Source organism: Typopeltis vanoorti, chromosome 4 (assembly GCF_054136105.1).
Source record: "Typopeltis vanoorti isolate ZY-2024b chromosome 4, IOZ_Tvanoo_1.0, whole genome shotgun sequence".
NCBI lineage: Eukaryota > Metazoa > Arthropoda > Arachnida > Uropygi > Thelyphonidae > Typopeltis > Typopeltis vanoorti.
The window spans coordinates 52,079,017-52,106,821 of NC_143552.1; the positions used below are offsets into that span (position 1 = coordinate 52,079,017).

Below are 27,805 nucleotides of genomic sequence, written 5' to 3' on the forward strand. Positions count from 1 at the left end.
GGCTGCATCTGAAGTATTAAGTGCAGATTTGGTCACTTGGGTTTCCTGGAGATCAGGAAGTGGTGGAGAAGATTGAGAAATGAGTAACCAAGCATTGATGATGGATCTGTGAATGCTCCCTATGAAGATAGATTGAAGGTGTGTGTGTGGGTTGCACAGCTTAGTTGACAGATAGAAGAGAGGGGACATGATAGAATCTCGTAAGTTACTAAATAAATTCTATAAAACTAACATAAAATAAATTTTTCACTACATGACAAATAGGGAGAGAAGAAGGGGATCCCCCGGAAATTGTATAAGAGTGCAGTTAGTAAGGGTGTGCAAACTAGATCTTTTGCTTGCAGACTGGTGAACGAGTGGAACAGATTGCCAGAAAGTTGTGATGCCCTGACAGTGAATGAGTTTTAAAGGGAGATATAATAAATATTATATGTGTAAAGTGTTTCACTAATTCACCATGCTAATGCAAAAAACTTATTGGGGGGGGGGGGGTTCTGCTGCTGGATTTAAGGTGATGAGTATTGTGCCTCAGAGATCAGTTCTTAAACCATTGCTGCTTAGTCTGTATATTAATGATATTAGGAATGACCTGATAGATATTCAACTGTTTGCTGATGAGTGCAAAGATAGGTAGGACAATCCAGTCTGTTACTGATATAGACAACTTACAGAATGATTTGAATAGACTGGAAGCATGGACAAATGAAAATGGCTGTCAGTTCAGTATTATAAGTGCTATAGTTGAAGAAACAGAAGGCTTGGGATCTTAGAGAATGGTGGATAGAAATTTGAAGTTCAAAGCTCATACAGCAAACACTGCAAATAAAACTCAGAGGATAGCTGCAATGTTGCAATTTACATTGACATATAAGGAAAAGGAAGTCAGTTCAGTATTATAAGTGCTTGAAGAAACAGAAGGCTTGGGATCTTAGAGAATGGTGGATAGGAATTTGAAGTTCAAAGCTCATACAGCAAACACTGCAAATAAAACTCAGAGGATAGCTGCAATGTTGCAATTTACATTGACATATAAGGATAAGGAAGCCATTTTGCCTTTTACAAAGTTTTGATATGACTACATCTGATCTCCTGTGCACAGATTTGGTTTCCTATATTTCAAGGGAATAAATCTATGGAAAGGCTGCAAAGAAGACTTATAAAGATGATATCAGGATTATGGAATTAGATTATGAGGATTGCAGGCAATCCTCATAATAAAATTGCCTTTCATTAGTAGAAGTCAGATTTTAAATAAATGCAAAAAGATTGAAAATGCAGAGGGAGGGAGGGGGGGGGAACAAACATGTAAAGCTGGATTTACTGATGTTCTTTTAAATATTAGTGAAATTAACAGGATTAAATAAAAAGTCATAAAAAACAGAAAACACAAAATATCATAAAAAAAAAATAAATACATCAGTAGTTTTCTTGTAGTAATCAATGTTGTGGATATCTCGTGCAAGGCCAAAATCTGCTATCTTCATTACTTGATCTTCAGTAACAAGGACATTCCTGGCTGCCAAGTCCCGATGAATACACTATTAAAACAGAACAAAGTATGTAAATTCTTTTGTTTATTTACTAGTGAAATTATGAATATTAGACATTTATGTTTAAATGGAAGGTTATCTTAATTTGGAGTAGAGCTGAAAGTTTTTCATGCAAATGTCAAACAGCTCTTTTTTTTAAAGGCCATTAAACTAAACCAAAAAAAAATTCAGAATGCTAATTATTAATTTTATTAGACCTTTTGGTCTTTGATTGTGGTAATGATAACTTAGTATTAATGCAAGAATGTCATATTTTCAGGAACTGAAGAATTCTTTTCATGTTTATCAACTGAGATACATAAAAGCCATGTGTTTTTATACATTTCAATTGATATACAGATGTGTTTATTAGTAAGGAGATCCAAAAGAGCAGCTTTCACCTTAGTCAATTTTCTCTGGACCCTTTCTAATATATGCTCATCACCAGGGGTGCTTTCATGGTGATGAAACCAAATCTGTGCACAATAATCCATACAAGACCTTATACAATTGAATCAGAACCTAATTATTTCTGCATGTTAAGGTCCACCACCTCATTGCCATAACCTAATATGATGACCTCACAACTACTCCAAGGCTTCTTGTATCCTCCTCAACTTCTTATAAAATTTCCCCAATGTATACTTCTGTCCCACTGTTTCCTACTAAATTTCAGAACCTTACAATGACAGTTCATTACTGTTGTCCACTCAAGTCTACCTGTAAGGGCCATTTATCACTCTCGCTAGTTTTGCGTCATCTGCAAATAGTTGTATACCACCAGTTAAACCCATCCGAATGTCATTAATATACAAATTAAATAACAATGATCCCAAAACACACTCCTGTGGCATACCAATATAGGATGTGCCACAAAAAAAACATAGCCAGTTGCCTCTTCACCTCACTAATCTATCATCAAATCCTATCTGTTCCAGTTTAGTGACCAACTTGTGGTGTGGCAATCTATCAAAGGCCTTTGCAAAATCTAAGTATACCACTGTCATCAGCCCACTTTTGTATCCTATCACTCACAAACCTCTCCAATACCTTAGTTGCAACTCCAGATATACAGACTGGCCTATAATTTGAGGCCTTAGCCTTATCACCGCCTTTGTGAATTGGAACAATTTTACCTTCCTTCCTCTCCTTTGGAACTTGTGCTGTTGCAAAACTCTAGTTAAACAGGTAGGCCAAGGACTGATGCTAACTCCCTGGAACATTCCCCCTAAGACATGGTGATATGTCATCAAATTTTACTGCCTTATTGACATCTAACTTACTTAACACCTCATATATGTCTTGCTCACTCACCATTAAGTGTTCTCTCATTGAATACCTTGACTATGTCTTCTGCAGCAGTTACCAACCTCTCACTTTTATCCATTAACACCATTCCATAATCATTCTTCCTACTCACCACATATCAAAAAACCTCCTGAGGATCTTTCTTGTACTGCACTTTTGCTGTCCTTACCAAACGAGTCACTCTCCTGGCTTACTCTTTATACACTTCATGCAACTGATTATTATTCATCCTGTGCTACTTCTAAAGTGCCTTCCTCCAGATTTCATACTTAAATCCCCTTATTTATCTATTTGACCTTCAGAATATGTTCACACACACACAGATAAGTATTTCTTTGTCAGTTCCCAGGCAGCATTTAATTCTTTCATGCTCAACTCTTCATTTCAATGTTATAACTTCAAACTGTTTCCTAGCTCATAATCACCAGCCTTGTACTTTCACATATATATCCTTTCCTCACAGAAGTCTTCATATGGCTAGCCACAAGCCAGTGATAGCCTCATGATCACTTTAAATGGGCTTTTTGAAAATGAGTTAGCCACGCTCACATGGAGGTAGTAGGGTTTTTTTCTCCTAGAAACTGGTTTTTCATCCCATATTGAAGCAAATCAATACTAGTAAAGATATAAAGTACTATTAGTGGCAGTAAATAGTGTTTTATGTAGTTAATGGATTGTGGGGGTGGTGTAGTCTGTAGGTCTCAGAGTGGACTGTCCTCCTGCAATGAGTCCTTGGGGGTCACATAATTATAATAATATACTATCGGGAGAAAAGAAGATCAGGTCTTATATTTAAGAGATTTGCCAACAACTTCTGAGGCCAGAGCAGGCTATAATAAGCATAAATCCTTGAAGCACATGATGAATTACTAAGTAGATTAATGCAGTGACTAATGTTACAAGGAATGATGTGAGAAGGGAAAGGATTATAACAGAGTTTAGAATATTATGAAATCTCAATATGAATACAGCCATGGGAATAGATAAGGTATTGGCCTGTGTGTTAGGAAAAAGTGCAAGAGAGAGTTGGTGGTCCCTTTTTTAAGTCACCACTAGCAGGGTTCCAAGGGGGTGGAAAGAAAAAGATTATCCAATTACACAAAGGATACTCTAAGACAGGCACAAATTATAGACTCATTAGTATCTCAGCAGTTATAGTTAATTATTATCATTATGTAACTCCTCAAAGGACTGACTCATTGTAGAAGGACGCTTCATAATCTACTGTTACTGATAGTATTTTTTGCATGTTAATTATAAGTACTCTCATGCTGATATTCCTGTGCAAGGAAAATACTAATTCTGTATGAAGTTGGCTAACTGACCTTCAATTTGAAAAAGCCCACATAAAGACTCCTATTCACAATGAAAACTGAATTTGGGTCTTTTTTTTCAGTAGAAGGGCACAATTCCCAATTATTCTTCCTACACTGTGGAGGCATTTAGGTATTGGAAACACCTGGATGTTGAAAAACACACTGTAGAGATAATGAAATTATCATCCCTTTTTAAAAGCTTTTGATAAAATTGTGTCTGCCTTATGGTGCACAGATTCAGTCACCTGAATTTCCTAGGGATGAATTAGTGGAGGAGAGGATCCAGAGGAGGAGGTAAGTGATAGTTATGTGAACAGACCCAGTTGGTCACAGGTTTGCTCATGAATGCTCCTTATGAAGATAGACTAAAGGTTTGTTTTGCAAAATTTGGCTGATAGGTAGAAAAAATGAGAATAATAAAAACATATAAATTATAAAAAGCATTTTTAGGTGATAGGTGCAAAGGAAATTTTTCAATACATAACAAGGGACTATCTCCTGGAAGTTTATGAACAGAGTTAGCAAACACATGAGTAGATTTGTTTTGCTTTTAGAGTGGAAGGCAAATTATGACAGTCATTGTATGAATAACAGTTAGTGTGGAGTTCCTGCAATGAGTCTACATACTCTATGGAGATGCCATCTAAGAATAATAATAAAAGATTTGCCACAGAAGAAAAAATGCATCTATATAGTCAATTGATCATTATTATATGTTTTGCTAATATGTGTGCTTTATAATTAGGCCTGATGATGCCATGCATAGACATAATTAGAAAAAAAAAAAGTAACATTTTCTCTAGTTCTTACATGAGAAAATGTTCCATTTTAAGATTACTTTATATTTTCTCGATTCGACATATTGTTTTCTACTGGCTTTTTCAGCACTAAATCTGTGTATGCAGTATGATGTAATTTTGGAAGTACTCTCAGCCACATTAGACTATTTAAGAATTATCATTATTATGCAAAACTCTTCTAGGAAGTTTAAGGATTCATCAAGGGAGGTCCCCCCCCCCACAGTCACTCATACCTAAATACTTATCATCTCATGTCTCTCCTTGAACATATTCACTGAAGGTACATTTACTAGTAATGAGTCTTGATAGACTTTGTGTTTCTTAGGAAGGACCTCCCACGATGAGGCTTTTGACTCCATGGAGGCCTGAATAATAATAACAATAATTACCCCCCCCCCCCCACTGAAGAGAACCTTGACTTCACATACTTTCTAAATTGCATATATAATTCGACGAAATGTGTGTGGAATATATGAACTGATTTACAAATATCATCATTACCTTTTTAGAAGTCAAATATTCCATGCCTCTTGCCACTTGATAAGCAAATGACACCAGATTCCTCTGTGTGAGAGTTCTTGGTTTAAGATCTAATCCAATAGCTCTTTCATAACCTGAACTTCGTCTGTGGGATCGCAAGAAATCTCGCAAATTGCCATTTGGAGCATATTCAACTATTACATATAGAGGACCTAAAAATAAAACTGATTTCAGAAAACTAGAAAATGTGTGTTTCTATATGTATATAAACTATATTAAATAAAAATTCATTTCTTTACAAATTTAGTTTTCACACAGTTACATTCAGAATTTTGGCAACATTTCCTCACCCAGAACAGGTGAAGAAAGGTTAGCAAAACAAGTGTTTGATGCCAAGATGACAAGAAAGAGACCCAGAAGAAAACAAAGATCTAGACGAATTGATTCAGTCAGAAATACCTTAGAAGCTCCGAAATGTTAGGTACAAAAATATTGGCATGCTTGACAAGTAATAGACTAATTTGGAGGTAAATTGTGGATAGGAGATTAATAATAATGTAAACTTAATCACGTAGTAGACTGAACATCCTTGAGAGTACATATCAGGCAATTGATGATGATTTTGACAGGATACCCCATGGAATACTGTTATGCAAATTGGAGCAGATGGGGAAGGATACTAAACTGGTGATATGGATAGGAGAATGACTCAGGGAGAGTTACCAGAAGGTGGTGTATAGAGGAGCAGAGTCCAGGATGAGGCAGGTGACCAGTGGTGTGCCTCAGGGCTTTGTGCTTAGGCCATTGTTGTTTAATTTGTACATAAATGATTTAGGAAATGGCTTAAAGGGAGATATTCAGTTGTTTGCTGATGATGCAAAGTTGGGTAGCACAATATTATTAACAGCAAATAACTTTAGAGTTATTTGCTGTTATTAATAGCAAATAACCTCTTGTTTCTTGACTTTAGAATCAAGAAACAAGAAGAAAGTATGACATATATGTCAATTTTGGAATTTAGGTTAACAGGACAAAACATTAATGAGGGAAGTTCAAGTAACATGACCAAGCATTTTGCCAATTTAGCTTGTACAAAGATTTTTTTTAATATAAATATTCTTACCAATCAGAGATAAATCTATAGCACGTTGGTACAATAGTCAGATAATCAGGGAGAATCTTGCTTGAGAAACTAGATATGGTACTTTTTCAAGCAGTGGTCTTGCACCAGGCAGTGAAAATTATCTACCACCTAAAGACATACAGCCTGCAGGTAAGAAATCCATTATCTCTTGATATCCAAAGGGATATTAAGAAAAACTTTCAAGTTTCTGATATGTTGACTTTATTATGAGGCTTTAGAGAGAGAGAGAGAGGATAAATATTCAGAAAGAAATTGTAACAAGTTTTTCTCTATCTAGAGATACACATTATTTCATTTAAGCATTATAATGTTTAAATGAAATAATGTTCATAAAGAAACATTCTTATTGAAGAATGTTAAACATGAATGGCATTACACATAATATAAAATAATGATTCAATAAAATACTTAAACCCTATGCTTATATGCACGTCTCTCTCTCTCTCTCACACACACACACACTGATTAGCTCAGCTAGTACTAATGACAATATCATTGGTTGTAATAACCAGGGTTTAAATCCTGTCTAGGATGCAGAAATTTCAAAGCCCAGTATAAGGGTTTTCCAATTGAAGGTGAGTTTTTTGGGACTCATATGGAGGTGACAGAGATTTTCATCCCACTAACTTGGGTTTTTTATCCTGCAAAACAGGCAAATTAGCCAGAGAATACATGAAAGAGTGAGAGAATGCACTAGCCTTGTGGCCTTAGTTTCTTCAGCTGTAAATAACTACAGCAACACACACACCATTATCAGAGAGTGAGAGAACAACTAAATTTGAATTGACTGTTTCTTCGTGCCATATGCTCTAAATTATATTGAAATTAAGATCATTTCGAGCACAATGACATCAATATATGGGGAGGGAAAAATACAAAGAATCACCTGAAAACAAGGCTTAATTTAGGTGCAAAAGCTAGCAAATGACTAAAAATTAGCAGAGAGAAAACAAATACAGCTGATGTGGGTCTTCAGTGCCAAACCTTTTTGGATATACTTCTTGATTAAAAGGACATTGTAGTATGAAAAACAGATCATCCAGACCGTATGGGAAATGGTTCTTATCTCACTTTTATGTCAATTCTCCCCCCCCCCCCCCACTAACACTAGAAAAAGGTTGTTGACTTATGAGTGCATTATTATTATTATGGACAACTCCAAGGAGTTCATAGATTCATCGAGGGAGGCCTAACATTATGTCAAGAACAACTATTCAACATTCACACAGTATCTATCATACTTCGCCTTGAACTCATTTACAGTCATGGTACCCACAACAGACTCTGGCAGCTTATTCCACTCATTCACCACTCTCCAAGTAAAAAACCTAGCTCTAACACCCTTGCTAACCACACTCTTGCTCAGCTTCCATGTAATGGCCCCTAGTCCTCCCACCACCAGTCCTATTCTCAAAAATATCTTCTGAATTAATCTTATAGAAACCCTTCAGTAATTTGAATGTTTCAATCATATCACCCCTTTTCCTCCAATTTTAACCAATTTCTGCAACCCACAAATCTTCAACCTGTTCTCATAAGGTTCATTCCATAGACCTGCTGTCATCTTGGTCACTCATCTCTGGATCCTCCCCATCCAGAAGAAACCCATATCTGGGCACAGTAGTCTAGATGGGGTCTTATCACTTGATACAGTGGAACAATAACCTGTTTGTCTCTGCTTGTTAAAGTATTTTTCAGCAAACCAAGTGATTTTGATGAGCTGATTTAGCCACGTTTAGTAATGTGACTTACTATTGAAGAATTCATTCATTAATTCATTATTTTAGATTTTATATTATGTGTAATGCCATTCATGTTTAACATTCTCCAATAAGAACCACGATTAGTAACGTTAATTATCACTGTAGAGCTATGAGTCAGATAATCTGGAAACCTTTCTCAAGAGACTTAACAATGAACTTTTGGTGGGTTTATGGTGGACAATGAAAATAATCTAATTAATATATTTACAAATAATCACATATTACTATTCGTGTCCTCAGTTTGTTGGTAAACAGAGATGCTATTTTCATTCAACCAGGCTGGTGATAAACATGATGGCCAATATAAGTTTTGATATACAGAAAAGAACAATGGCTACATGATACAATTGGGATCTTCTTCAATCAGATCTTTGAAATTTTGTCATACCCAACTATGTCACCAAAACATGATAGGAATGAAAATTAAAAGTTTGTGCAGTGGTAGTAGATTGTCCCAGCCTCAACAAAAAATGGTCTACACAAAAATGGATGCAGACACAACAAATACATACAATTTATAAACGCAGAAGGTTTTATCAACATTTTTATATGATGAACATATCAAAATTTACAAATGAAATGTGAATCCTTAAGATAATTTTCATAATTTTTCCCTCTGCAAACAATTGATACAGCATTCCAAATAGTACACATTTGAAGCATGTATGCAGATTTCAAAGTATATAAAGATTAATGTAACCATTTATGATATCTCACCAACTCCTCTTTTGAAAAAAATAATGCCAATTTAATAGTTTATGAAAGGACATTTCAGAGCATTGCAGTGATATTTGGAGCTGAAAGATACATCACATTTTAATGTGATGTATCTTTCAGCTCCGATGATACTGGATTCATTTTAAGTGACTTTGCTTACTGTTTATGAAATATTGTTTACATAGTAAGGGAGAAATAATATTACTTATTATACAAGAAGGCCTATAAAGTCAGGAAGGGATTTAAACATTTAATAATTTTATTATTTTTATTCTTTTTTTGTTATATGAAATACAGAATCTGAATTTTTTTTCATAATCAAAAAGTTATTCACATTTTAAACCCCTTCATGACTTATGGGCCACCCTATACCTATGGCATAAAATAACGGCTTCACACATGTAAGAGAAAACTAAGTAGAATTTATTACTTGTACATATTTCACTCAATATATCATGAGCTTCATTCAGGGAGAAGGCAGAAGAATTGGTTACAATATTTAAATTATGAACACAAGAATGATTCAAACAACACAGAATACATATGTTTTTTTTTGGCGAAGGACACGTAGACCTGTAAAAGATGGCTTCCTGTAAACTGAAAATTCAACATTACCAGTAGAGTTATGATGTATTAGAGTATCCAAAACGGGTAGACTATTGTTAAAGTAACATTTATTAATGAACTTAATGCAAGTATATAAAGATTAATTTTATTCAATTGAAGTATTTCTGTTTCAGAGTGAGACCAGATTGCAAAGATACCATCCATAAAATGTAGCCAGGTATGAGGAGAAATGGTGTTAGAAATCCGATCCTCTAATGCTCCATGAAGTAATCATGGAGCTAAAGCAGGTGAACTACATATCGCAGTATTCTCAATTGTTTAAACAATTTATTACACCAAGTAAAATAACCAGAATTGATAGTACACTTAAATAACCTGATGATGTCATCAGAGAAATCTTGTAAAAATTGTAGAGTTTCTTGAAGTGGTCTATTTATAAACAAAATTACAATAAAAGAAACCATAATTTCAGGCTCTTGAAGATCCTTTTCCTTGTTGAAACTATTTTTGATAAAAGAGGTGATTTTCCCAGTAAAGTTTCATAGAAATCTTGAAAGATATTTTGCTAAATAAGTAGAAGATCATGTGAAATCAACTATGGATTACCAAACTTGTGCACTTTAGGAAGTGCCATAAATACGTGGGGGACAAGCATGTTGAATCTGCAGCCTTTCATATTAAGGTTTTTTTTATTTCTTTTCTTAATTACTCATATAACTATACTTACATCTTTTGAACTCTTCCTCCTACTTGTACAGCTATGGAAATATAAACATGCTGTATGAGTCATTCTTGTGTTCATAATTTAAATATAGCCAATTCTTCTGCCTTCTCCCTGAATGAAGGTCACAATACATTGAATGAAATATATAGGAGTAATAAATTCTACTTAGTTTTCTTTTACATGTGTGAAGCCATTACTTAAATATTACACTGTCTAATACACATATCTATCAGAAGTCTAGTAACTGATTATATATGCTGCTTGTTATGGCAGCAATGTGTACCACAACAATGATAGGCAAATTCAGTATGCAATTTGTTCATTGTATCATGTGCAAAACATATTCACTTCAAAGAGTGAAAGATTTGTGGAGGGAGGGAGAGAGGGAGGGGGGGATACAGGGAATGTTTTAGAGAACCAGTGCCAAAAATGCTGAGAGTAAGAAATAAGATGGTAAAGGATTAATCAACAAAAGGGGAAAATATTGAGTGAGAATGTCAGCAAGATGGTGGTTGATAGTGAGGTGGTGAAAGTAAGTGATGGGGAGCAAGGTATGAGTGATACTATGAAAGAAATGGTATCAGGTGAGATGATAATGAAAGCAATTGCTTGCTTGTGTGGACAGGATAAAATATGAGATAAAATAACTTGGGAAATGCTTTGCAAGTGGCAGAGCAGAGAAATTTAAGGAGAGAGGTTCAAGAGAAGAGAAAATGTAAGGAGAGAGATTTTAATGGAGAGTCCATGATAAAAGGAGTGACTGGGTGTAATAAAATTTTCTCTGGTGAAAAGATTAAGTTAGTGATGCTGTTAGAATGCAGAGAGGAAATCTGGAAGGAAATGATTAGCAAATGATTTGGCAAGCAAACAAATGTGCTATATAAAAAAGATATGAAATTGCTGCTGGCACAAGTGAATGAGAAGAGTGACAGAGTAAAGATTGTGAGTTTGCTGACACAGTATGATACAGGCAAGTTGGGAAAAAAAGATCCTGATTGCAACCAATAAGTCAAATGTGTGAGTTTAATGGGTAAAAGGAACTTATACAAGATGGCCCTTAAGTCATAAAGGAGTTTAAATATTTAATAACTTTTTTATTTATTATTTTTTGTTATAATGAAACACAGAACCTGGAGATTTTTTTTTATTAGTTATGAAAAACAACATCACATTAACGCCTTCCAGTTTCAGCTTCACAAAGATGAGCCCTTTCTGTGGCATGGTCTATGGCAACTGTTAATGTTGCTGGATGAAATGCCCTAATTTCTGTGCACATGTACTCCTTCAGCTGTTCAATAGGTTCACATACACCTTTTCCTTCAGGTAATCCCACAGGAAGAATTTGGGAGTCATCAGATCTGAAGAATGCTGAAATCGAATACTGATTTTCAAAATAAAATTGCATCATTTGGTTTGTTGTTGGGTTGTGAACTTTTCCATGATTGATTTCCCAAATGTTCCTTAGAATCCTGAAAAAAAAAAAAAAGATGAAAAAATTAATAATCAAAAAGTTATTCATATTTTAAACCCCTTTTGTTTGCATAAGGTTTGCATTTAAATAGACTTGGAGTTAGATGTCTTGAGAAAGTATTGTTCAGGGAGAGTTCAAAAGTAGTGTCAGGGAAACTAGAGTATTGGGGGAACCTGTGTGTGTGTGTGTGTGTGCGTGCACGCACACATGCACATGCAGGCAGTCTTGAGGCATTGAAAATTGAGTGGGATAGAGAATACAAAGTGAGAATAGAACGGAATGGGGGGGGGGGGAAGAATGCATAGTGCGTTGCATTTGATGCTATCTGGTGTGAGATAGAGGTCAACAGTGTGAAATACATAGTTTTCTGATTAGGACATCATGAGTAGAGCAGTGGATGAGCTTAACACAGTAATTAAGATTAGTGGCAGACTGATCAATAATCTGAGGTACATGGATGATACAGCACTCCTTTGTAATGACAAGGAAGAATTAAGACAAATCCTTGACAATGAGATGAGACAAAGAAAATGAGATCAGTAAGAACAGTGGACTTGAACTCAATCCTAGCAAGATAAAGATTATAGTTCTTAATTGAAATATAGACAGGAAGGCTCCTGAGAAAAAACAAAGTGTACCTTAACAGAGAAAGAATTGTAGTCAGCAAATTCGAGTACTTGGGATCCATTATTATTAATGTGAAGAAATGCTGTTCAGAAGACATCAGAAGAGGATTAGGAATGGTTAAACACTAGTCAGAAACTTATCCAAAATCTGGAAGAACGGATATATCTCCACAGGAACAAAGTTGAGGATTCTGGATGCAGCTGTTTTTCCAACAGCAATTTATGGAGGTGAGACTTGGAACCTAAAGAAGTCTGATGGGAAAGGACAGCTGCTTTTGAGATGTGGTATTACAAAAGCTGTTGAGGATATCATATACTGAAAGGTAGTTAAATGGATGGTGCTAGAACTTTAAAGCTCTTTAAAGATATTGATAGAAGAAAGCTGAAATACTTTGGCCATATTAAATGGATGGAAGGACTTCTCAAAAGAGTAACACAAGGTAAAATTTCTAGAAAAAGAGGAAGGGCAAGATAATCAATCAGATGGGTGGATGATGTGTGTGGAGTTACTGATCAGAGTTGAAGCCTCCAGAAAAAGCATACCACAGGACCATTTCACAAGGATTGGTGGGAATGGAATGACCATACAGCATCTGATGATGCCCAATGAATACATGAATGTGCACGAGAGAGAGAATGTCAATGGCATGCATTTAGCAAATTAGCAGAATGAGTGCAGTCAAGTAGTTATTATGGAGATGCAGACTGGAAAGAGAAATGGTCACAGAAGAGAAGAAATGGAATTTCTCTCTCTCTTTCTCTAGTGCACAGGAGTTAGTGAGAAGGTATTTGATAACTGCCTTTACTTAACCTCAGTGAGAAGAATAAACCAGGTAGGGGTTAAAAGGTTTCCCCCCCCACTTGGTTAGACTATAATAAATTTAGTTTAATCCTTTATCCAAGTGTGAGCAAACAAAGTTTTCTTCTGAAAATATCTTCAGGACCGAATATGGTGTTGTACGACCTTACCGGGGTAAGGTAATACAACACCGGGCAACTTGTAGCAAAGGTGGACCAAGCTAACAACACTCCTATCCCAGTATTTCCCATAATGCAAAACACATCTCCTTGCGGATATGTATAATGTTATGCATTAAGGGATTGGTCACTACCCAGACTAGTTTCGACCTTTATTGAGGTCTTTAGTGGGAGCCAGGCCCAGAGGTGGAGATACCAGGCAGAAGCAATAGCGAAGTCATCTTTACCTATAGGAGATGCCAAGAGGTGTGGCACCTTTTTTTTATTAAATTACTCTGGATTTAGAGAAAGATGTTGAAAGTTTATTTTTTCACTTGGTTAGACTATAATAAATTTAGTTTAATCCTTTATCCAAGTGTGAACAAACAAAGTTTGCACCTGAAAATACCTTCAGGACTGAATATGGTGGTGTACTACCTTACTGGGGTAAGGTAGTACAATACCTGACAACTCATAGCAAAGGTGGACCAAGCTAACAACTCTCCTATCCCAGTATCTCCCATAATGCAAAACAATCCCTTAATGCATAATATTATACATATCTGCAAGGGGATGTGTTTTGCATTATGGGAGATACTGGGATAGGTGTGTTGTTAGCTTGGTTCACCTTTGCTACAAGTTTCCCAGTGTTGTACTACCTTACCCCAGTAAGGTAATACACCACCATATTCAGTCCTGAAGATAATTTCAGGTGCAAACTTTGTTTGCTCACACTTGGATAAAGGATTAAACTAAATTTATTATAGTTTAACCAAGTGAAAAAATAAACTTTCAACATCTTTCTCTAAATCCAGAGTAATAAAAAAAAGATGGCACACCTTTTGGCAATTCCTAAAGGTAAAGATGACTTCGCTATTGCTTTTGCCCGGTATCTCCACCTTTGGGCCTGGCTCCCACTGAAGAGACCTCAATAAAGGTTGAAACTAGTCTGGGTAGTGGCAGTCACTTAATGCATAACATTATACATATCTGCAAGGAGATGTGTTTTGTATTATGGGAGATACTGGGATAGGAGTGTTGTTAGCTTGGTCCACCTTTGCTACAAGTTGCCCGGTGTTGTTACTACCTTACCCCAGTAAGGTAGTACAACATCATATTCAGTCCTGAAGATATTTTCAGGCACAAACTTTGTTTGCTCACGCTTGGATAAAGGATTAAACTAAATTTATTACAGGTAGGGGTTACATGGATGAATTACATCATTAAGCAGGAATTAGAAATAATTATGGAGGAGATATAAAGAGAAAAGTGATCAGCAAGCTCACAAGCAGTACAAGTATTGTGCAAGAAGGATTACTAGTAAGGAAGGCAAAAGCAAGATTATGAGAGGAAGCTAGCTAGGCAGTCAAAGAATTCTCAGGTTTTTTTTTTTAATGAGACAAGTTAAAGGAAAAAGAACTATGGAAGATGCCCTTCATGTGCAGTGATGATGGGAAGTAACAGAAGCAAACAAAATAACTGGTTTACTGATTATTTTTGCAAGAGTATACCATACAAGAGGAGATATTCCCATGCCAGATATGACAAGGATTAAAGTTCAGCAATCCTATAAGCACATCCAATCTACCTCTATTCTCAGATCAGTCAATACAGCCATAGGACTAGATCAGCCATTATATTAAGAAAATGTGCAAAGGAACTAGCAGTTCCTCGGTCAAAGCTGTTTAAGTCATAGCTCTGGGAAAGAGCCAAGAAATTGGGGGTGGGGTGGGAGGCAGGGAGAAAGCAAAAATAGTTCCACTGCATAAAGGAGGATCCTGGCAATAGTTGCAAATTACAGATCAATCCATAAAAGTCAGACAGGAAAGAGTGATTATTAATGAAAATGATACAGAGATAATGAAATATGGGCAAACGATAATGGTGACCAAGTCTAAGGGCATGCATGTGCGTTGAGTTGAAGAGATCACCAGCTGCATACTCCAGTGATGGAAACAGACTTTGGGATATTGATGAGGCCAGAGATCTGGAAGTTATTGTGGACAAGGAGTTGAATTTTAGAGGGCATATTACAAAGGTGTCTAGAGCTGCTCAACATGTTATTTGAATGTGGAAGAACATGCTGACAAACAGGGATAAAGAGGTTATTATTCCTCTTTATTTTTAAGACTAATAAAGCAACATCTGGATTAATGTACTCATATTTGGTTGCCTGGAAATTTTGAGGAATGAGAAGATGGTGGAGAGGAGGATCGAGAAGTGAGTGACTAAGAATTCCCCTATGAGGATAGACTGAAAGTCCATGGGTTATAAAGGCTTATTGATAGGCAGAAAAGAGAGGGATATGATAGAAACATACGAGTTTTTATAGGATTGACACAGAAGACTTTTCATTACATGGCAGGAAGTGATAGATTCTCCCTGGAAATTATGTAGGAGTGGTAAGCAAAAATGTGAGAAATAGATGTTTTGTTTGTAGGGTGTTGAATGAGTTGAAGAAAAATAGAGATTGTGTGAATAACGCTTAGTAGGGCCTCACACAATGAGTAATTTCATGGCGATACCTGAGAAAGTAGCAATATCAGTACTTTACATGTGGTATAAAGCCAACACAGCTTCATTGTTATAGACTGCTATTCATCTTCTGTAAAATTTCAAGGCATAAAGAGCAAAAATAAAACTTTACCATGGTTCTTTTTTTTTTTTTTTTTAAACACTGTCCTTTGAAAGAACAACTTTATACAATTTAATCCCTTCTAAACCCTTAAACTTTAGCAATATTTGTGAAACTGAAGGACACTTATAAATGCAAACTGCAGGAATCACAAGACACCAAAACAATGTTCATGACTGCTATGAATCTTATGCATATTAGCCAGAGTTTTAAATGTTTATTCAACTTGGAGAGAGGAAGTGATAACTTTCAACAGATCTCTTTTATTCTTAAATTAATTATCAGTAATTATAACAAGCCCTTCCAAATGAAGATAGTAATGAAAACTAATGAAAATGGCCGGCCTGGTTGGTTGAGTGGTTAGCGTATATCCGCTCTCCAGCCAAAAGGCTGCAGGTTCGAATCCTGCCATGGGCATGGATGTTTGTGATTGTCTGTGGAAGTCGACAGCAGATGGCGTTGGTGTTAGATGATGAAGGTTGGTGGAGTAGTGAGACGAACAGTTGTAGAGTAGATGTCCTCCCTGGAGGTGTGATATAATAATAAACACTAACAATAAGGACTGATTAATGCAACCAGTTATGTAACTTGTTTATAAAATCTTTCCATTTAAAAGCAGTAAACAGATTTTGCTTAATAGGTTATTAATGCAGTTCAAAATTAATATAGTCATCTTTGATAACTGCCATTGCATCATATGAGATGCATCTAACACTTGATTATGTTTAATATCCATATAAAGAAACTATTCTTTGGACATCTGTTTCTGACAAAAGCTCACGTGATGACTGCACTTTTTTATAAGAAATTACTACAGACATTGGCATCCCTAAACAGGAATCTAGCAAGTATTAGAACTAGAATAGTGCATAAGCATGCTGTCTGAAATATAACTTATTTTGTTGGTAGTGTCACTAAATGTTTTCCTACAATATATAACCAGGTCTGAAAATACATAATTAAGATCAATAGTATTATTTGTGAAATGTGGAATATTCAAATCATCAGAAACCCGCCCTCATAGTAATTCTGGTGGAAAGGCATATATATTTATTATTCATAACAGTATTACTTAAGGAAAATAACAACATATACTGTATATTAATTATTTTAAAAAAAAAAAAAAAAAACTTTTAAGCAGGTGATACAACAGATTGGTTGTGTTGACTGCACTGAATTTACAATTTGTATATGCTTGTTTCACTGTACACTGAACTGCATGCATGTGTTTTAATAATTTCAGTAATTTCCATTTATTGCACAAGACTAGAAGATCAAATTATGTTTATATATTTATTTTATGATATAACAAAAACTGTGGAAAAATGGTTTTCATATTAACAATCGAAATGCAAAAAGAAAATCAGTTAATACTTGCCATCCTTTGCGCAGCAGCCAAGTAAGTTAATGATATTAATATGTTTTCCAATCATCTTCATTACTTCCATTTCACTAACAAGATCTGCCATTTCCTGGTCAGTATGTCCATCTAAATGAGAGAGTAAAAGTGTTTCATTAGAACATCTGATCTTATAAGCATTTTAATCTTTGTGTTGTCATCAATTCACACAATGTTTGTTAAAATTAATATGGGTTTGGAATGCACTTAGTAAAGCTGTTACTAATTTTGAGAGGGAGGGAGGGAATAATATATTTATTTATTTTATTTTTTTTTTAAAGATATTTTGGTGTGAAGCAAGAAAAGCTGTTGGGTGGATATCAGTTTTTACTATTTCTAGCTATCTTTCTACTGAGTTTTCCCCTTTTGGAAAAAACATTTCATAATTTTATGTCTCTTTTACCATAACTAAGAAATGTCAGGTTCGAAACTTGATCATTATTACAAGACCTTTAGGTAGTCAGGGAGACATTGAAGGAAGTCAGCTCTAGGCAACACAAAGTTATTTTAATACTCCTTATTCTCATTTACTGCCTTATGCACTCTCTATAGCTCAGGCAATGCCATATATACTTTCTATGCAAAAGAAAACTACTCACTCCCAAATAAAAAAAATAAAGCCTATCACCAACTTAAATATCTTAAACTTCTCCATCTATCTAACTCTTGCAGAGTGCATGCTCTCAATTTATCCTCATAGTCAACATTCCAGAGTTGCTATTATTAATATTATAATTGCTATTATTACTTGTTTTTGTACCCTTTCAAAGTTTATTCGGCATCTCAAAATTCAGATGATCAGTTCTGTGCTTAATAATCTAGATCATATCCGACCTTACACACTGGTATCATCTAAATCTTAATTTGGTCGTTCATCACTGTTACATCAATCCTGTGAATTATCATCATTTTGGATGGAAAATTTACTGACTTTTTCAGGTAATTTGGTAAAAATTTTCATAAATACAAATTTACCATAAAATGATACTGAAAAACAATAAATATTAATAAACAAAAATGTTGTTGAACATAAAACATGACAAAAACAATATTGTTCCTAAGAAAAAATGGAATATTAGTATTATTGCTGAATTGGATAAAGGGAATGGATACGCCATGATAATGTTGGATTTTGCTAAGGCATAGGATACCATATTTTGCATAAACTGGAGAATATGGGATTGGAATGTAAACTCTTCACTTGGATCAGTGGATGGTTGACAGACAGATAGCACTATATAGTGGTTGTGAATCTGCCAGATTTAAGGTGACAGGTGGTGTACTTCAGGGTTCTTGGGCCATTGCTCAATCCATACATTAATGACATTAGGAAAGGTCTAACAGGAGATGTGCAATTGTTCACCGATGATGCGAAGATAAGTAGGACAATCAGGGATGCTACTGATATCCAGCACATACAAAATTATTTCAATAGGCTGGAAATTTGGGCAAATGAAAATGGTTATCAGTTTAATGTTAGTGTGTAGAGTTATGCACTTTGACATAATTAGATTTCCAGCAGAATATTATATTAGCAAGGTTATGCTACAAGAAACGGATGAGGCTAGGGATCTTGGGATAATTACTATTATTACGTGACAACTTCAAGGAGTCAAAAGACTCATCGAGAAGGGCATCTACTCTACAGCTCTCTGTCTCCACCAACTACAGTACACAGTAACATCTACACCAATGCCACTAATATTTTCACAGACAATCACAAACATCCATTCCCATGGCAGGAGAGCAGATATGCTAACCACTCAGCCAACCAGGCCAGCAATAATGGTAGAGAGGAATTTGAAGTTCACAGCAGAAATTGCAAATAAAACTCAGAAATGAATTGTGACGTTGAAGCAAACCTTGACATGTAAGTGTAAGGAAGTCATTTTGCCTCTTTACAAAGAGTTACAAAAATTATATCCAGATTATGAGGACAGATTGCAAGTATGTGGATTACAGATTCTGGTTAACAGGAGACAGGGAGGTGATATGATAGAGGGCTATAAACTTCTGAATGGATGTTATAGGATAAAATATATATATATATATATATATATATATATATATTAGGATAACCAAGCAATTTTATATGCTTGGTTATTTTAGCACCTAATCCCAAGTATGCAAACAATTAAGTTTGCGCCTGAAACAAAGTTCAAGTCTAAAGATGGTACAACACCAGGGCAACTCATTGTAAAGGTGGGTAAAGCTTTGATCACTATTCTTAGTATTTTCCCATAATGTAAAGCACATCTCACTAGAAGATGTATACTGCAATGCATTATGGGTGGGGTCACTACCCAGATCGGTTTCAACCTTTTTTGAGGTCTCCTCAGTGAGTAGCTAGACCCTAAATACCAAGGTTTTAGTAATACAAAGCCTTATCAACTTTACCTATATAAGTTGCAACAAGGTGTATTAAGTTTTAATAAAAATCTCTGGAGGAGATATTGATGGGAATAAATTTTTAACTTGGGTATATTGTATATTAGGATAACCAAGCAATTTTATATGCTTGGTTATTTTAGCACCTAATCCCAAGTATGCAAACAATTAAGTTTGCGCCTGAAACAAAGTTCAAGTCTAAAGTGAGATGTGCTTTACATTATGGGAAAATACTAAGAATAGTGATCAAAGCTTTACCCACCTTTACAATGAGTTGCCCTGGTGTTGTACCATCTTTAGACTTGAACTTTGTTTCAGGCGCAAACTTAATTGTTTGCATACTTGGGATTAGGTGCTAAAATAACCAAGCATATAAAATTGCTTGGTTATCCTAATATACAATATACCCAAGTTAAAAATTTATTCCCATATATATATATATATATATATATATATATATATATATGTGCTATATTATAAAGAGATTTAATGACTAAAACAGAGAATAATTGTAAGGTTTTAATGATATAAAACACTACTAGGTTTTGGCTTTTGACAGCCTTCTTCTAAAAATAGGAAACAGCAATAAAAAACACTGAAGTTTAAAGCTGAGAAGCACAGGAAAATTGCAGTACATAATTGACACAAAAAAAAAACATTCTATTTACATTTAAGTTGTTCTTTCAAACATGGCATTGTTTGTTGAGTGCATGCCTGCAGACTCTCATGAACACCAGTACTGAACAACAGCAGAGTGACTATCAGGGATGTTGTAGCTCAAATGGTTATTTAAATGTTCACGATTAAGGATGATTTCTCTGGACTCCACAATTTTTCTTTCAAACTCATCATGACAACGAAAGATGTTTTCGGATCTATCCCAGCAGACTGAATGACCCTGGTGTTCATCATCAGGATTGTTCAAGAAAAGAACATGACTAGACAAGGCACTGGCATGTGTTCTTTTGTAAGAGATGTCTCTCTTGTGTTCCTCCATACGTAATTCAATAGATTTATTTGTTTGACCAAAATAAGGGATATTACAATCACACCATATCTTACATATGCCAGGATATATCAGATTATGATGATGAGGCTTTGGATGGCTTACTATGAGCGGATTTTTGAAAGTGTAGTGAATAAGGTCCTGATGTTGTACTTCTTAAGAACTTTAGCTAATTTTTTGGAAACTGAATTGATGTATGGGATGGAGATGTTACCCTTAAAGTTGGTTATTTCTTCAGTGCGGTGGCTAGGAGGATTTAGAAGAAATTTTTAATGGTTTTATCAGAATATCCATTTTGTCTAAAGACATGTCAGAGGTAATTAATTTCTTTTTGAAGTTCATCTGGGTCATTCAGAAGAGAGCGTGCTCTATGTCCCAAGGTAGAAATAGTTCCACGTTTTTGTGGAGGAAAATGATGGGACTGACTGAAAATATCTATTAGTTTGCATAGGTTTTCTATACATTGAGATTCTAAATTTTACAGAGCAGTGTGAAAGTTTTATATTGAGGAATGGTAGGGAATTGTCATATTGAAGTTCGACTGTGAATTTTATATTAGGATGCTGATTATTGAGATGATTAAGAAAATCCATGAGAGAGTTGTGGCCATGACTCCAAATAATAAAAATGTCATCTACATAGTGTTTCCAAAGTTTTGGTTTAAACGAGTAAATGTTCGCAAGAATAGGAGATAAAGGATTGCCCATCGCTAGACCTTGGTTCTGTTTATAGATGGTGTCTTGATATTGGAAGTAACCAGACAATGCAATGGGTCAGTAAAGCAAACGTTTTTTTGGTAATTTGTTCTTTAGTAATATTAGCACTTCTTCTGTAGGGACATTTTGTAAATAAGGAAACTATGTCAAAACTTGCTATTATGTCATTCTCATTGATAGTTATACCTTTAATGTGTGATATAAAGTCCATGGTATTGTTGAAGAAGGATGAAGACTTATTAGAAAAACACTTGAGGTATTTAGCAAGATATTTAGAAAGCTTGGAGAATCGATACCTTCCACGATTGGACGAAGAGAGATGTTTTCCTTGTGGATTTTTGGAACTCCATAAATACGTGGGATAAGTGGATGAAGAGAGCATAGAGAAAGCCAAATATTGCAAGATAGTTCAGTTGTTGTTTTCAATAAATTGTTTGTGCGGTTTTGTAGTTCCCAGTGTTGGATCTTCCTGTAGTATTGAATAAGTATTATTTTCAAGTAACTGAAGCATCTTATTATGGTATTCTTCAGAATTGAGGACTATTCTAGCATTTCCTTTATCTACCGGTAATATTATTATATTCCTATTGTTTTTCAGATTTTTTATAGCCTGTCATTCAGCTAAGAAATGTTATCTGTAGGAGGTTTCGCATTATTAATAATGAAAATGGATTCAATATGTAGAAGTTTAGCCATTTGAGTAGGTAGGAGTGAAGTAGCCTTTTCTATTTTAGTAAGGAGAGATTCCTTAGGAATAAATTTTGGTGGAATGAAATTAAGACCTTTGCAGAGAATGCCTTTTTCGGCTGCTGTAAGAATGTAAGAGGACTTGTTTATTACAAGTTTGTCAGGATTGATGTGGGCTTTGTAAAATCAAGTGTATTCTGCATCCTCTTAAGATTCTCAAATTTTCCAATAAGGTTAATCTTGTTATTACATTGTATCTGTGTTGCTTAAGCTTCACTATTCATAAAAAATTCATGCAAACTATCATTATCCAGAACTTCTTCAAGCTTTTAAGCTAAAGATCTTTTATCGTTGAACAAAAAAGCCAGAGTACGTTTCATATCAGAAATTCTTTCGCTGACTAAATCTAACTTTGTCTTCCGATAGATTTTTTTGGCACGTACTGTTGTTATATTCTCCTTAAAACAGATGAAATTGGGAACTGCATGAAATTTACAACATTTTAAGAATACTAACCTGTTAACATTCAGTGTTTTTTTAAAGCTTCTTTTTATATTATTTAGAGATGCCTCGTCATGTAGGCTATAAATGCATTCAGGAACATTGACTCGGTTGTTTTGATACATTATAAAGAGATTTAATGACTAAAACCAAGAATAATTATAATTTTTCTCGGTTTATCATTAAAGCAATTAAATTGCTTTAATAATATAAAACACTACTAGTTTCGGCTTTTGACAGCCTTCTTTAGGTGTCTTCTAAAAATAGGAAACAGCAATAAAAACACTGAAGTTTAAAACTGAGAAGCACAGGAAAATTGCAGTACATAATTGACATGAAAAAAAAACATTGTATTTACATTTAAGTTGTTCTTTCAAACGTGGCATTGTTTGTTGAGTGCGTGTCTGCAGACTTTCGTGAATGCCAGTACTGAACAACAGCAGAGTGGCTATCAGGGATGTTGTAGCTCAAATTGTTATTTAAATGTTCACGATTAAGAGATGCCTCGTCATGTAGGCTATAAATGCATTCAGGAACATTGACTCGGTTGTTTTGATACATTATAAAGAGATTTAATGACTAAAACCAAGAATAATTATAATTTTTCTCAGTTTATCATTAAAGCAATTAAATTGCTTTAATAATATAAAATACTACTAGTTTCGGCTTTTGACAGCCTTCTTTAGGTGTCTTCTAAAAATAGGAAACAGCAATAAAAACACTGAAGTTTAAAACTGAGAAGCACAGGAAAATTGCAGTACATAATTGACATGAAAAAAAAACATTGTATTTACATTTAAGTTGTTCTTTCAAACGTGGCATTGTTTGTTGAGTGCGTGTCTGCAGACTTTCGTGAATGCCAGTACTGAACAACAGCAGAGTGGCTATCAGGGATGTTGTAGCTCAAATTGTTATTTAAATGTTCACGATTAAGGATGATTTCTCTGAACTCCATAATTTTTCTTTCAAACTCATCATGCAATGAAAGATGTTTTCAGGTCTATCCCAGCAGACTGAATGACCCTGGTGTTCATCATCAGGATTTTTCGAGAAAAGAACATGACTAGACAAGGCACTGGCATGTGTTCTTTTGTAAGAGATTCTCTCTTGTGTTCCTCCATACGTAATTCAATAGATTTATTTGTTTGACCAAAATAAGGGATATTACAATCGCACCATATCTTATATATGCCAGGATATTTCAGATTATGATGATGAGGCTTTGGATGGCTTACTAGCGAGCAGATTTTTGAAGTGTAGTGAATAAGATCCTGATGTTGTACTGCTTAAGAACTTTAACTAATTGTTTTGGAAACTGAACTGATGTATGGAATGGAGATGTTACCCTTAAAGTTGGTTATTTCTTCAGTGCGGTAGCTAGGAGGATTTAGAAGAATTTTTTTAATAGTTTTATCAGAATATCCATTTTGTCTAAAGACATGTGAGAGGTAATTAATTTCTTTTTGAAGTTCATCTGGATCATTCAGAAGAGAGCGTGCTCTATGTCCGAAGGTAGAAATAGTTCCAAGTTTTTGTGGAGGAAAATATTTGTGAACATTTAAATAACAATTTGAGCTACTACATCCCTGATAGTCACTCTGCTGTTGTTCAGTACTGGCGTTCACGAGAGTCTGCAGGGATGCACTCGACAAACAATGCCACATTTGAAAGAACAACTTAAATGTAAATACAACGGGTTTTTTTTCATGTGAATTAGTACTGCAATTTTCCTGTGCTTCTCAGTTTTAAACTTCAGTGTTTTTATTGCTGTTTTCTATTTTTAGAAGACAAAATTAGTTTTGGCTTTTGATAGACTGAAGAAGGCTGTCAAAAGCCAAAACTAGTAGTGTTTTATATCATTAAAGCCTTACAATTATTCTCGATTTTAGTCATTAAATCTCTTTATAATAATGTATCAAAACAACCGAGTCAATGTTCCTGAATGCATATATATATATATATATATATATATATATATATATATATATATATATACACACACACACACACACACACACAGATAGTAAGAAGCAGTATATATAGTGTACAGATAGTAAGCAGCAGTATTTCATCATAGCAGTTGAATGTAGGTGGTATAACAACATGACGTGAACTCAGTGACTATTTCATAATTATTATTTCATAATCCTCTTACCCCTGTTCTCACAATATTCCTTTCACATAATCTTCTTATGGATTTCTTACTTAATAATTGTTGCATATCTATTTCATTCCCATCCTATTTTTTCTTCTAACTTTAGGGAATACATTCAAATATTGCCTCATTTAAGCAATTTTTCAAAGATTCACTTGCAATTCTAATATCTGTCCTATTCAGTAACTGGAAACCATGAGGCCAAAGATAGTATTCTCCTAAGGTGGTTATATTTTCCAGCTTTATAGTTCATCATGTAACATCAATATAATTAGCTACTTTCCTGGAAAGTATAGCATGATCACTGTCATGAACTGGTGGTTAAATAGTCATGCATTTAACAGAGACCCCCCCCCCCCCTTTTCTAATGCTATGAACAAATATAACCCTCTTTGACCTCAAGTTCCTTCTTTCACATGCTGCTTAAGAAAGTTGTCTCACGAGAACTCAAATTATGCTTCATTATCATCATGAGATTTCTCTTCTACCCAGTCAATTTTTGGATAATTCAAGTCACTCATAATGATTACTTGTTTAGTACACATCAAGATAATTTTGCAATGCATTTCATTGTTCCCCTGCAACTGAACCACAAGGTCTGTAGAAACACCCCCATATACTTCATCCTGTTAGCTTCCGCTTCATACCAGATAGTCTCAGACTCACTACTATATGGGATATTATTACCATTATTGCTTCAATCCATTTAGACCAGTGGTTCTTAACCAGTGTTCCCTGGAACACTTGTGTTCCGCAAACTGGGTTACAAGTGATCCGCTAGTGAAAGATGTCACATGATGCAGTTCTGAGTAATTGGCTACTCTGATCATAACAACTGAAGACTGCTATGTGCATTGACTTCTAAACCAATAGAATATCGTTTATAGGTCATGTCTTTGCAAGAGGGAAAGGAAGGAGAGTCTCTTTTACAGTCATTCAGTGATGTGTGTTGTCTAACATAGTAATATCGCATAATGTGTATATTTGGTTTGTGGGTTGTCTTAACATCGTAGTAGCACACAATGGATAAATTCATTATTAAACATTTATTATTTTTAAATTTTTGCGCAGAGAATCCCTAGTTTCAAAATCATTACTGGCAATATTGAAACCTGTACTAGACCAAGTCCTAAAAGTGGTAAATGACAAAGTCAAGACCTTCAAAAGCATCCTTTTTTTAAAAAAAACTTTGCATATATAGAAGCCAAGTATGAATCTTTGCTTTTGCATACTGAAATAAGATGGTTATCCAGGGGTAAAGTGCTATTCCGAATTTTAGAACTGAAGAATGAATTATTGGCCTTTTTTCAAAATGAAGATACATGTGCTTTTATGAAACGGCTTCAAAATGATATTTAGCCAATATTTTTAATGACTTAAATAGCATTAATGCAAGTAGCCAAGGGAAAAATGAAAATATTTTGACATCCACTGACAAATTGTCAGCTTTTCAGAAAAAAGTATCTCTTTGGAAAAACTACATATCAGAAAAAAATACAGTAGATACGTTTCCTTCACTCCATAATAAAAATGTCGAGGGAATTATTTCTGTTATAACAGAACAATTAACAATATTGGAAGGAAAGATTTCAAGTTACTTTCCTTCCTTAAATACACACAATTATGACTGGATATGAAATCCATTTGGCACAGTTAATACATCGAGTTGTGAATTTTCATTACAAGAAGAGGAACAATTAGTTACCTTGCCAACGAATCGTACTCTAAAAATAAAAGTATCTGAAATAACTCTTGAGGAATAATGGATTTTTGTCCAAGCCGAATACCCAACTTTCTCCACAAGGGCACTGAAAAGTTTGTTACAGTTTTCAATATCATATTTGTGAGCTTGGTTTCTCAATATTAACCAATGTGAAAGACTTACTAATATAGACAAAGAGATGAGGGTAGCTATATCATATATGAGACCTGATATTGCTGAAATCTGCAAAAGCTGACAAAGCTCAAGTATCGCATTAAAATAAGTTCCATTTTTTAAAAGGCAAGTCTATGCATATTTTTATTGTTAGTTTTATGACCCTAATGCTTTTGGTGTTCCCCAAATTTTTCTTATAATCAAAAGTGTTCCATGACTTCGAAAAGGCTAAAAACCACTGATTTAGACCATAAATGGACTCAAGTCATTTGATATCATTAGTGATAATCCCCCCTCTCTTCTATCTCTTCTGTCACTTCTAAAAACTTCTAATGCCAACAATCTTAGGCCCCATCATATTCAATAAAGCGACAAACTTAATCCTTTTGTTTCTGATGCTTGTGGCATTTGTGTATAGACATAACGAATTACCACTTGGCCTCTTCTTATATTTAGATATGCAATCTGCTTGGCCTTGTATAACTTTCTCTTTTCCCTTCTCAGATACACCCAAATAGTCTGAAAACATTTCCACCTCTTTGCCAGATGAATAATCATGTTCAATGCCATTCTTTATCATGAATTTGCATACCATAGCTTAAATTGCACATATTTTTGCCATTTCTCCCATGATGATCTAATTTCCCTGACTCCCTGCATCAGGTCTCATCCCAATCAGTAATTTTTCCAGTGGCTTCTGATGTCAAATCTACTTAAGTGCAGGCTGTCCCTCTTATACAAGTTTTTTCTTCCATTAAACACACTCTACACATCTAAAAAAAAAAACTCACATCCTTCTCCTACATAGCATGCACATTGAATCATTTACTATTTATAGCCCTCCTTCTCTTGATGGTGTCGTATCTCGGTAGCAAACCTACAATTTTTATTCTCTCACTTCTTCCAACAGATCTTTCATATTGTGGGCAGGAGCAACATCTAACCTCTCTCACACTATATTTTTAGTTATTTAAATCATTAGTTTCAACAACAACTATCATGTTTTTTACTTTTCTGTTTTTTTATTACCTTGTTATTAT

At 34.7% G+C, this 27,805-nt stretch overlaps 1 protein-coding gene across 3 annotated transcripts in view; it reads right to left on the minus strand.

Moving 5' to 3' along the window:
- LOC150107299 (fibroblast growth factor receptor 1-like) overlaps window positions 1-27,805 on the minus strand; it is a 334,528-nt gene that overhangs the window by 38,990 nt on the left and 267,733 nt on the right. For all 3 annotated transcript variants that reach the window (XM_090391806.1, XM_090391807.1, XM_090391804.1), the window contains 3 exons: window positions 17,416-17,526; window positions 5,455-5,645; window positions 1,416-1,538 (listed from right to left, as the gene is read on the minus strand). In XM_090391806.1, coding sequence (XP_090247932.1) covers window positions 1,416-1,538; window positions 5,455-5,645; window positions 17,416-17,526 — 425 coding nt within the window. The remainder of the gene's footprint in view (window positions 1-1,415; window positions 1,539-5,454; window positions 5,646-17,415; window positions 17,527-27,805) is intronic.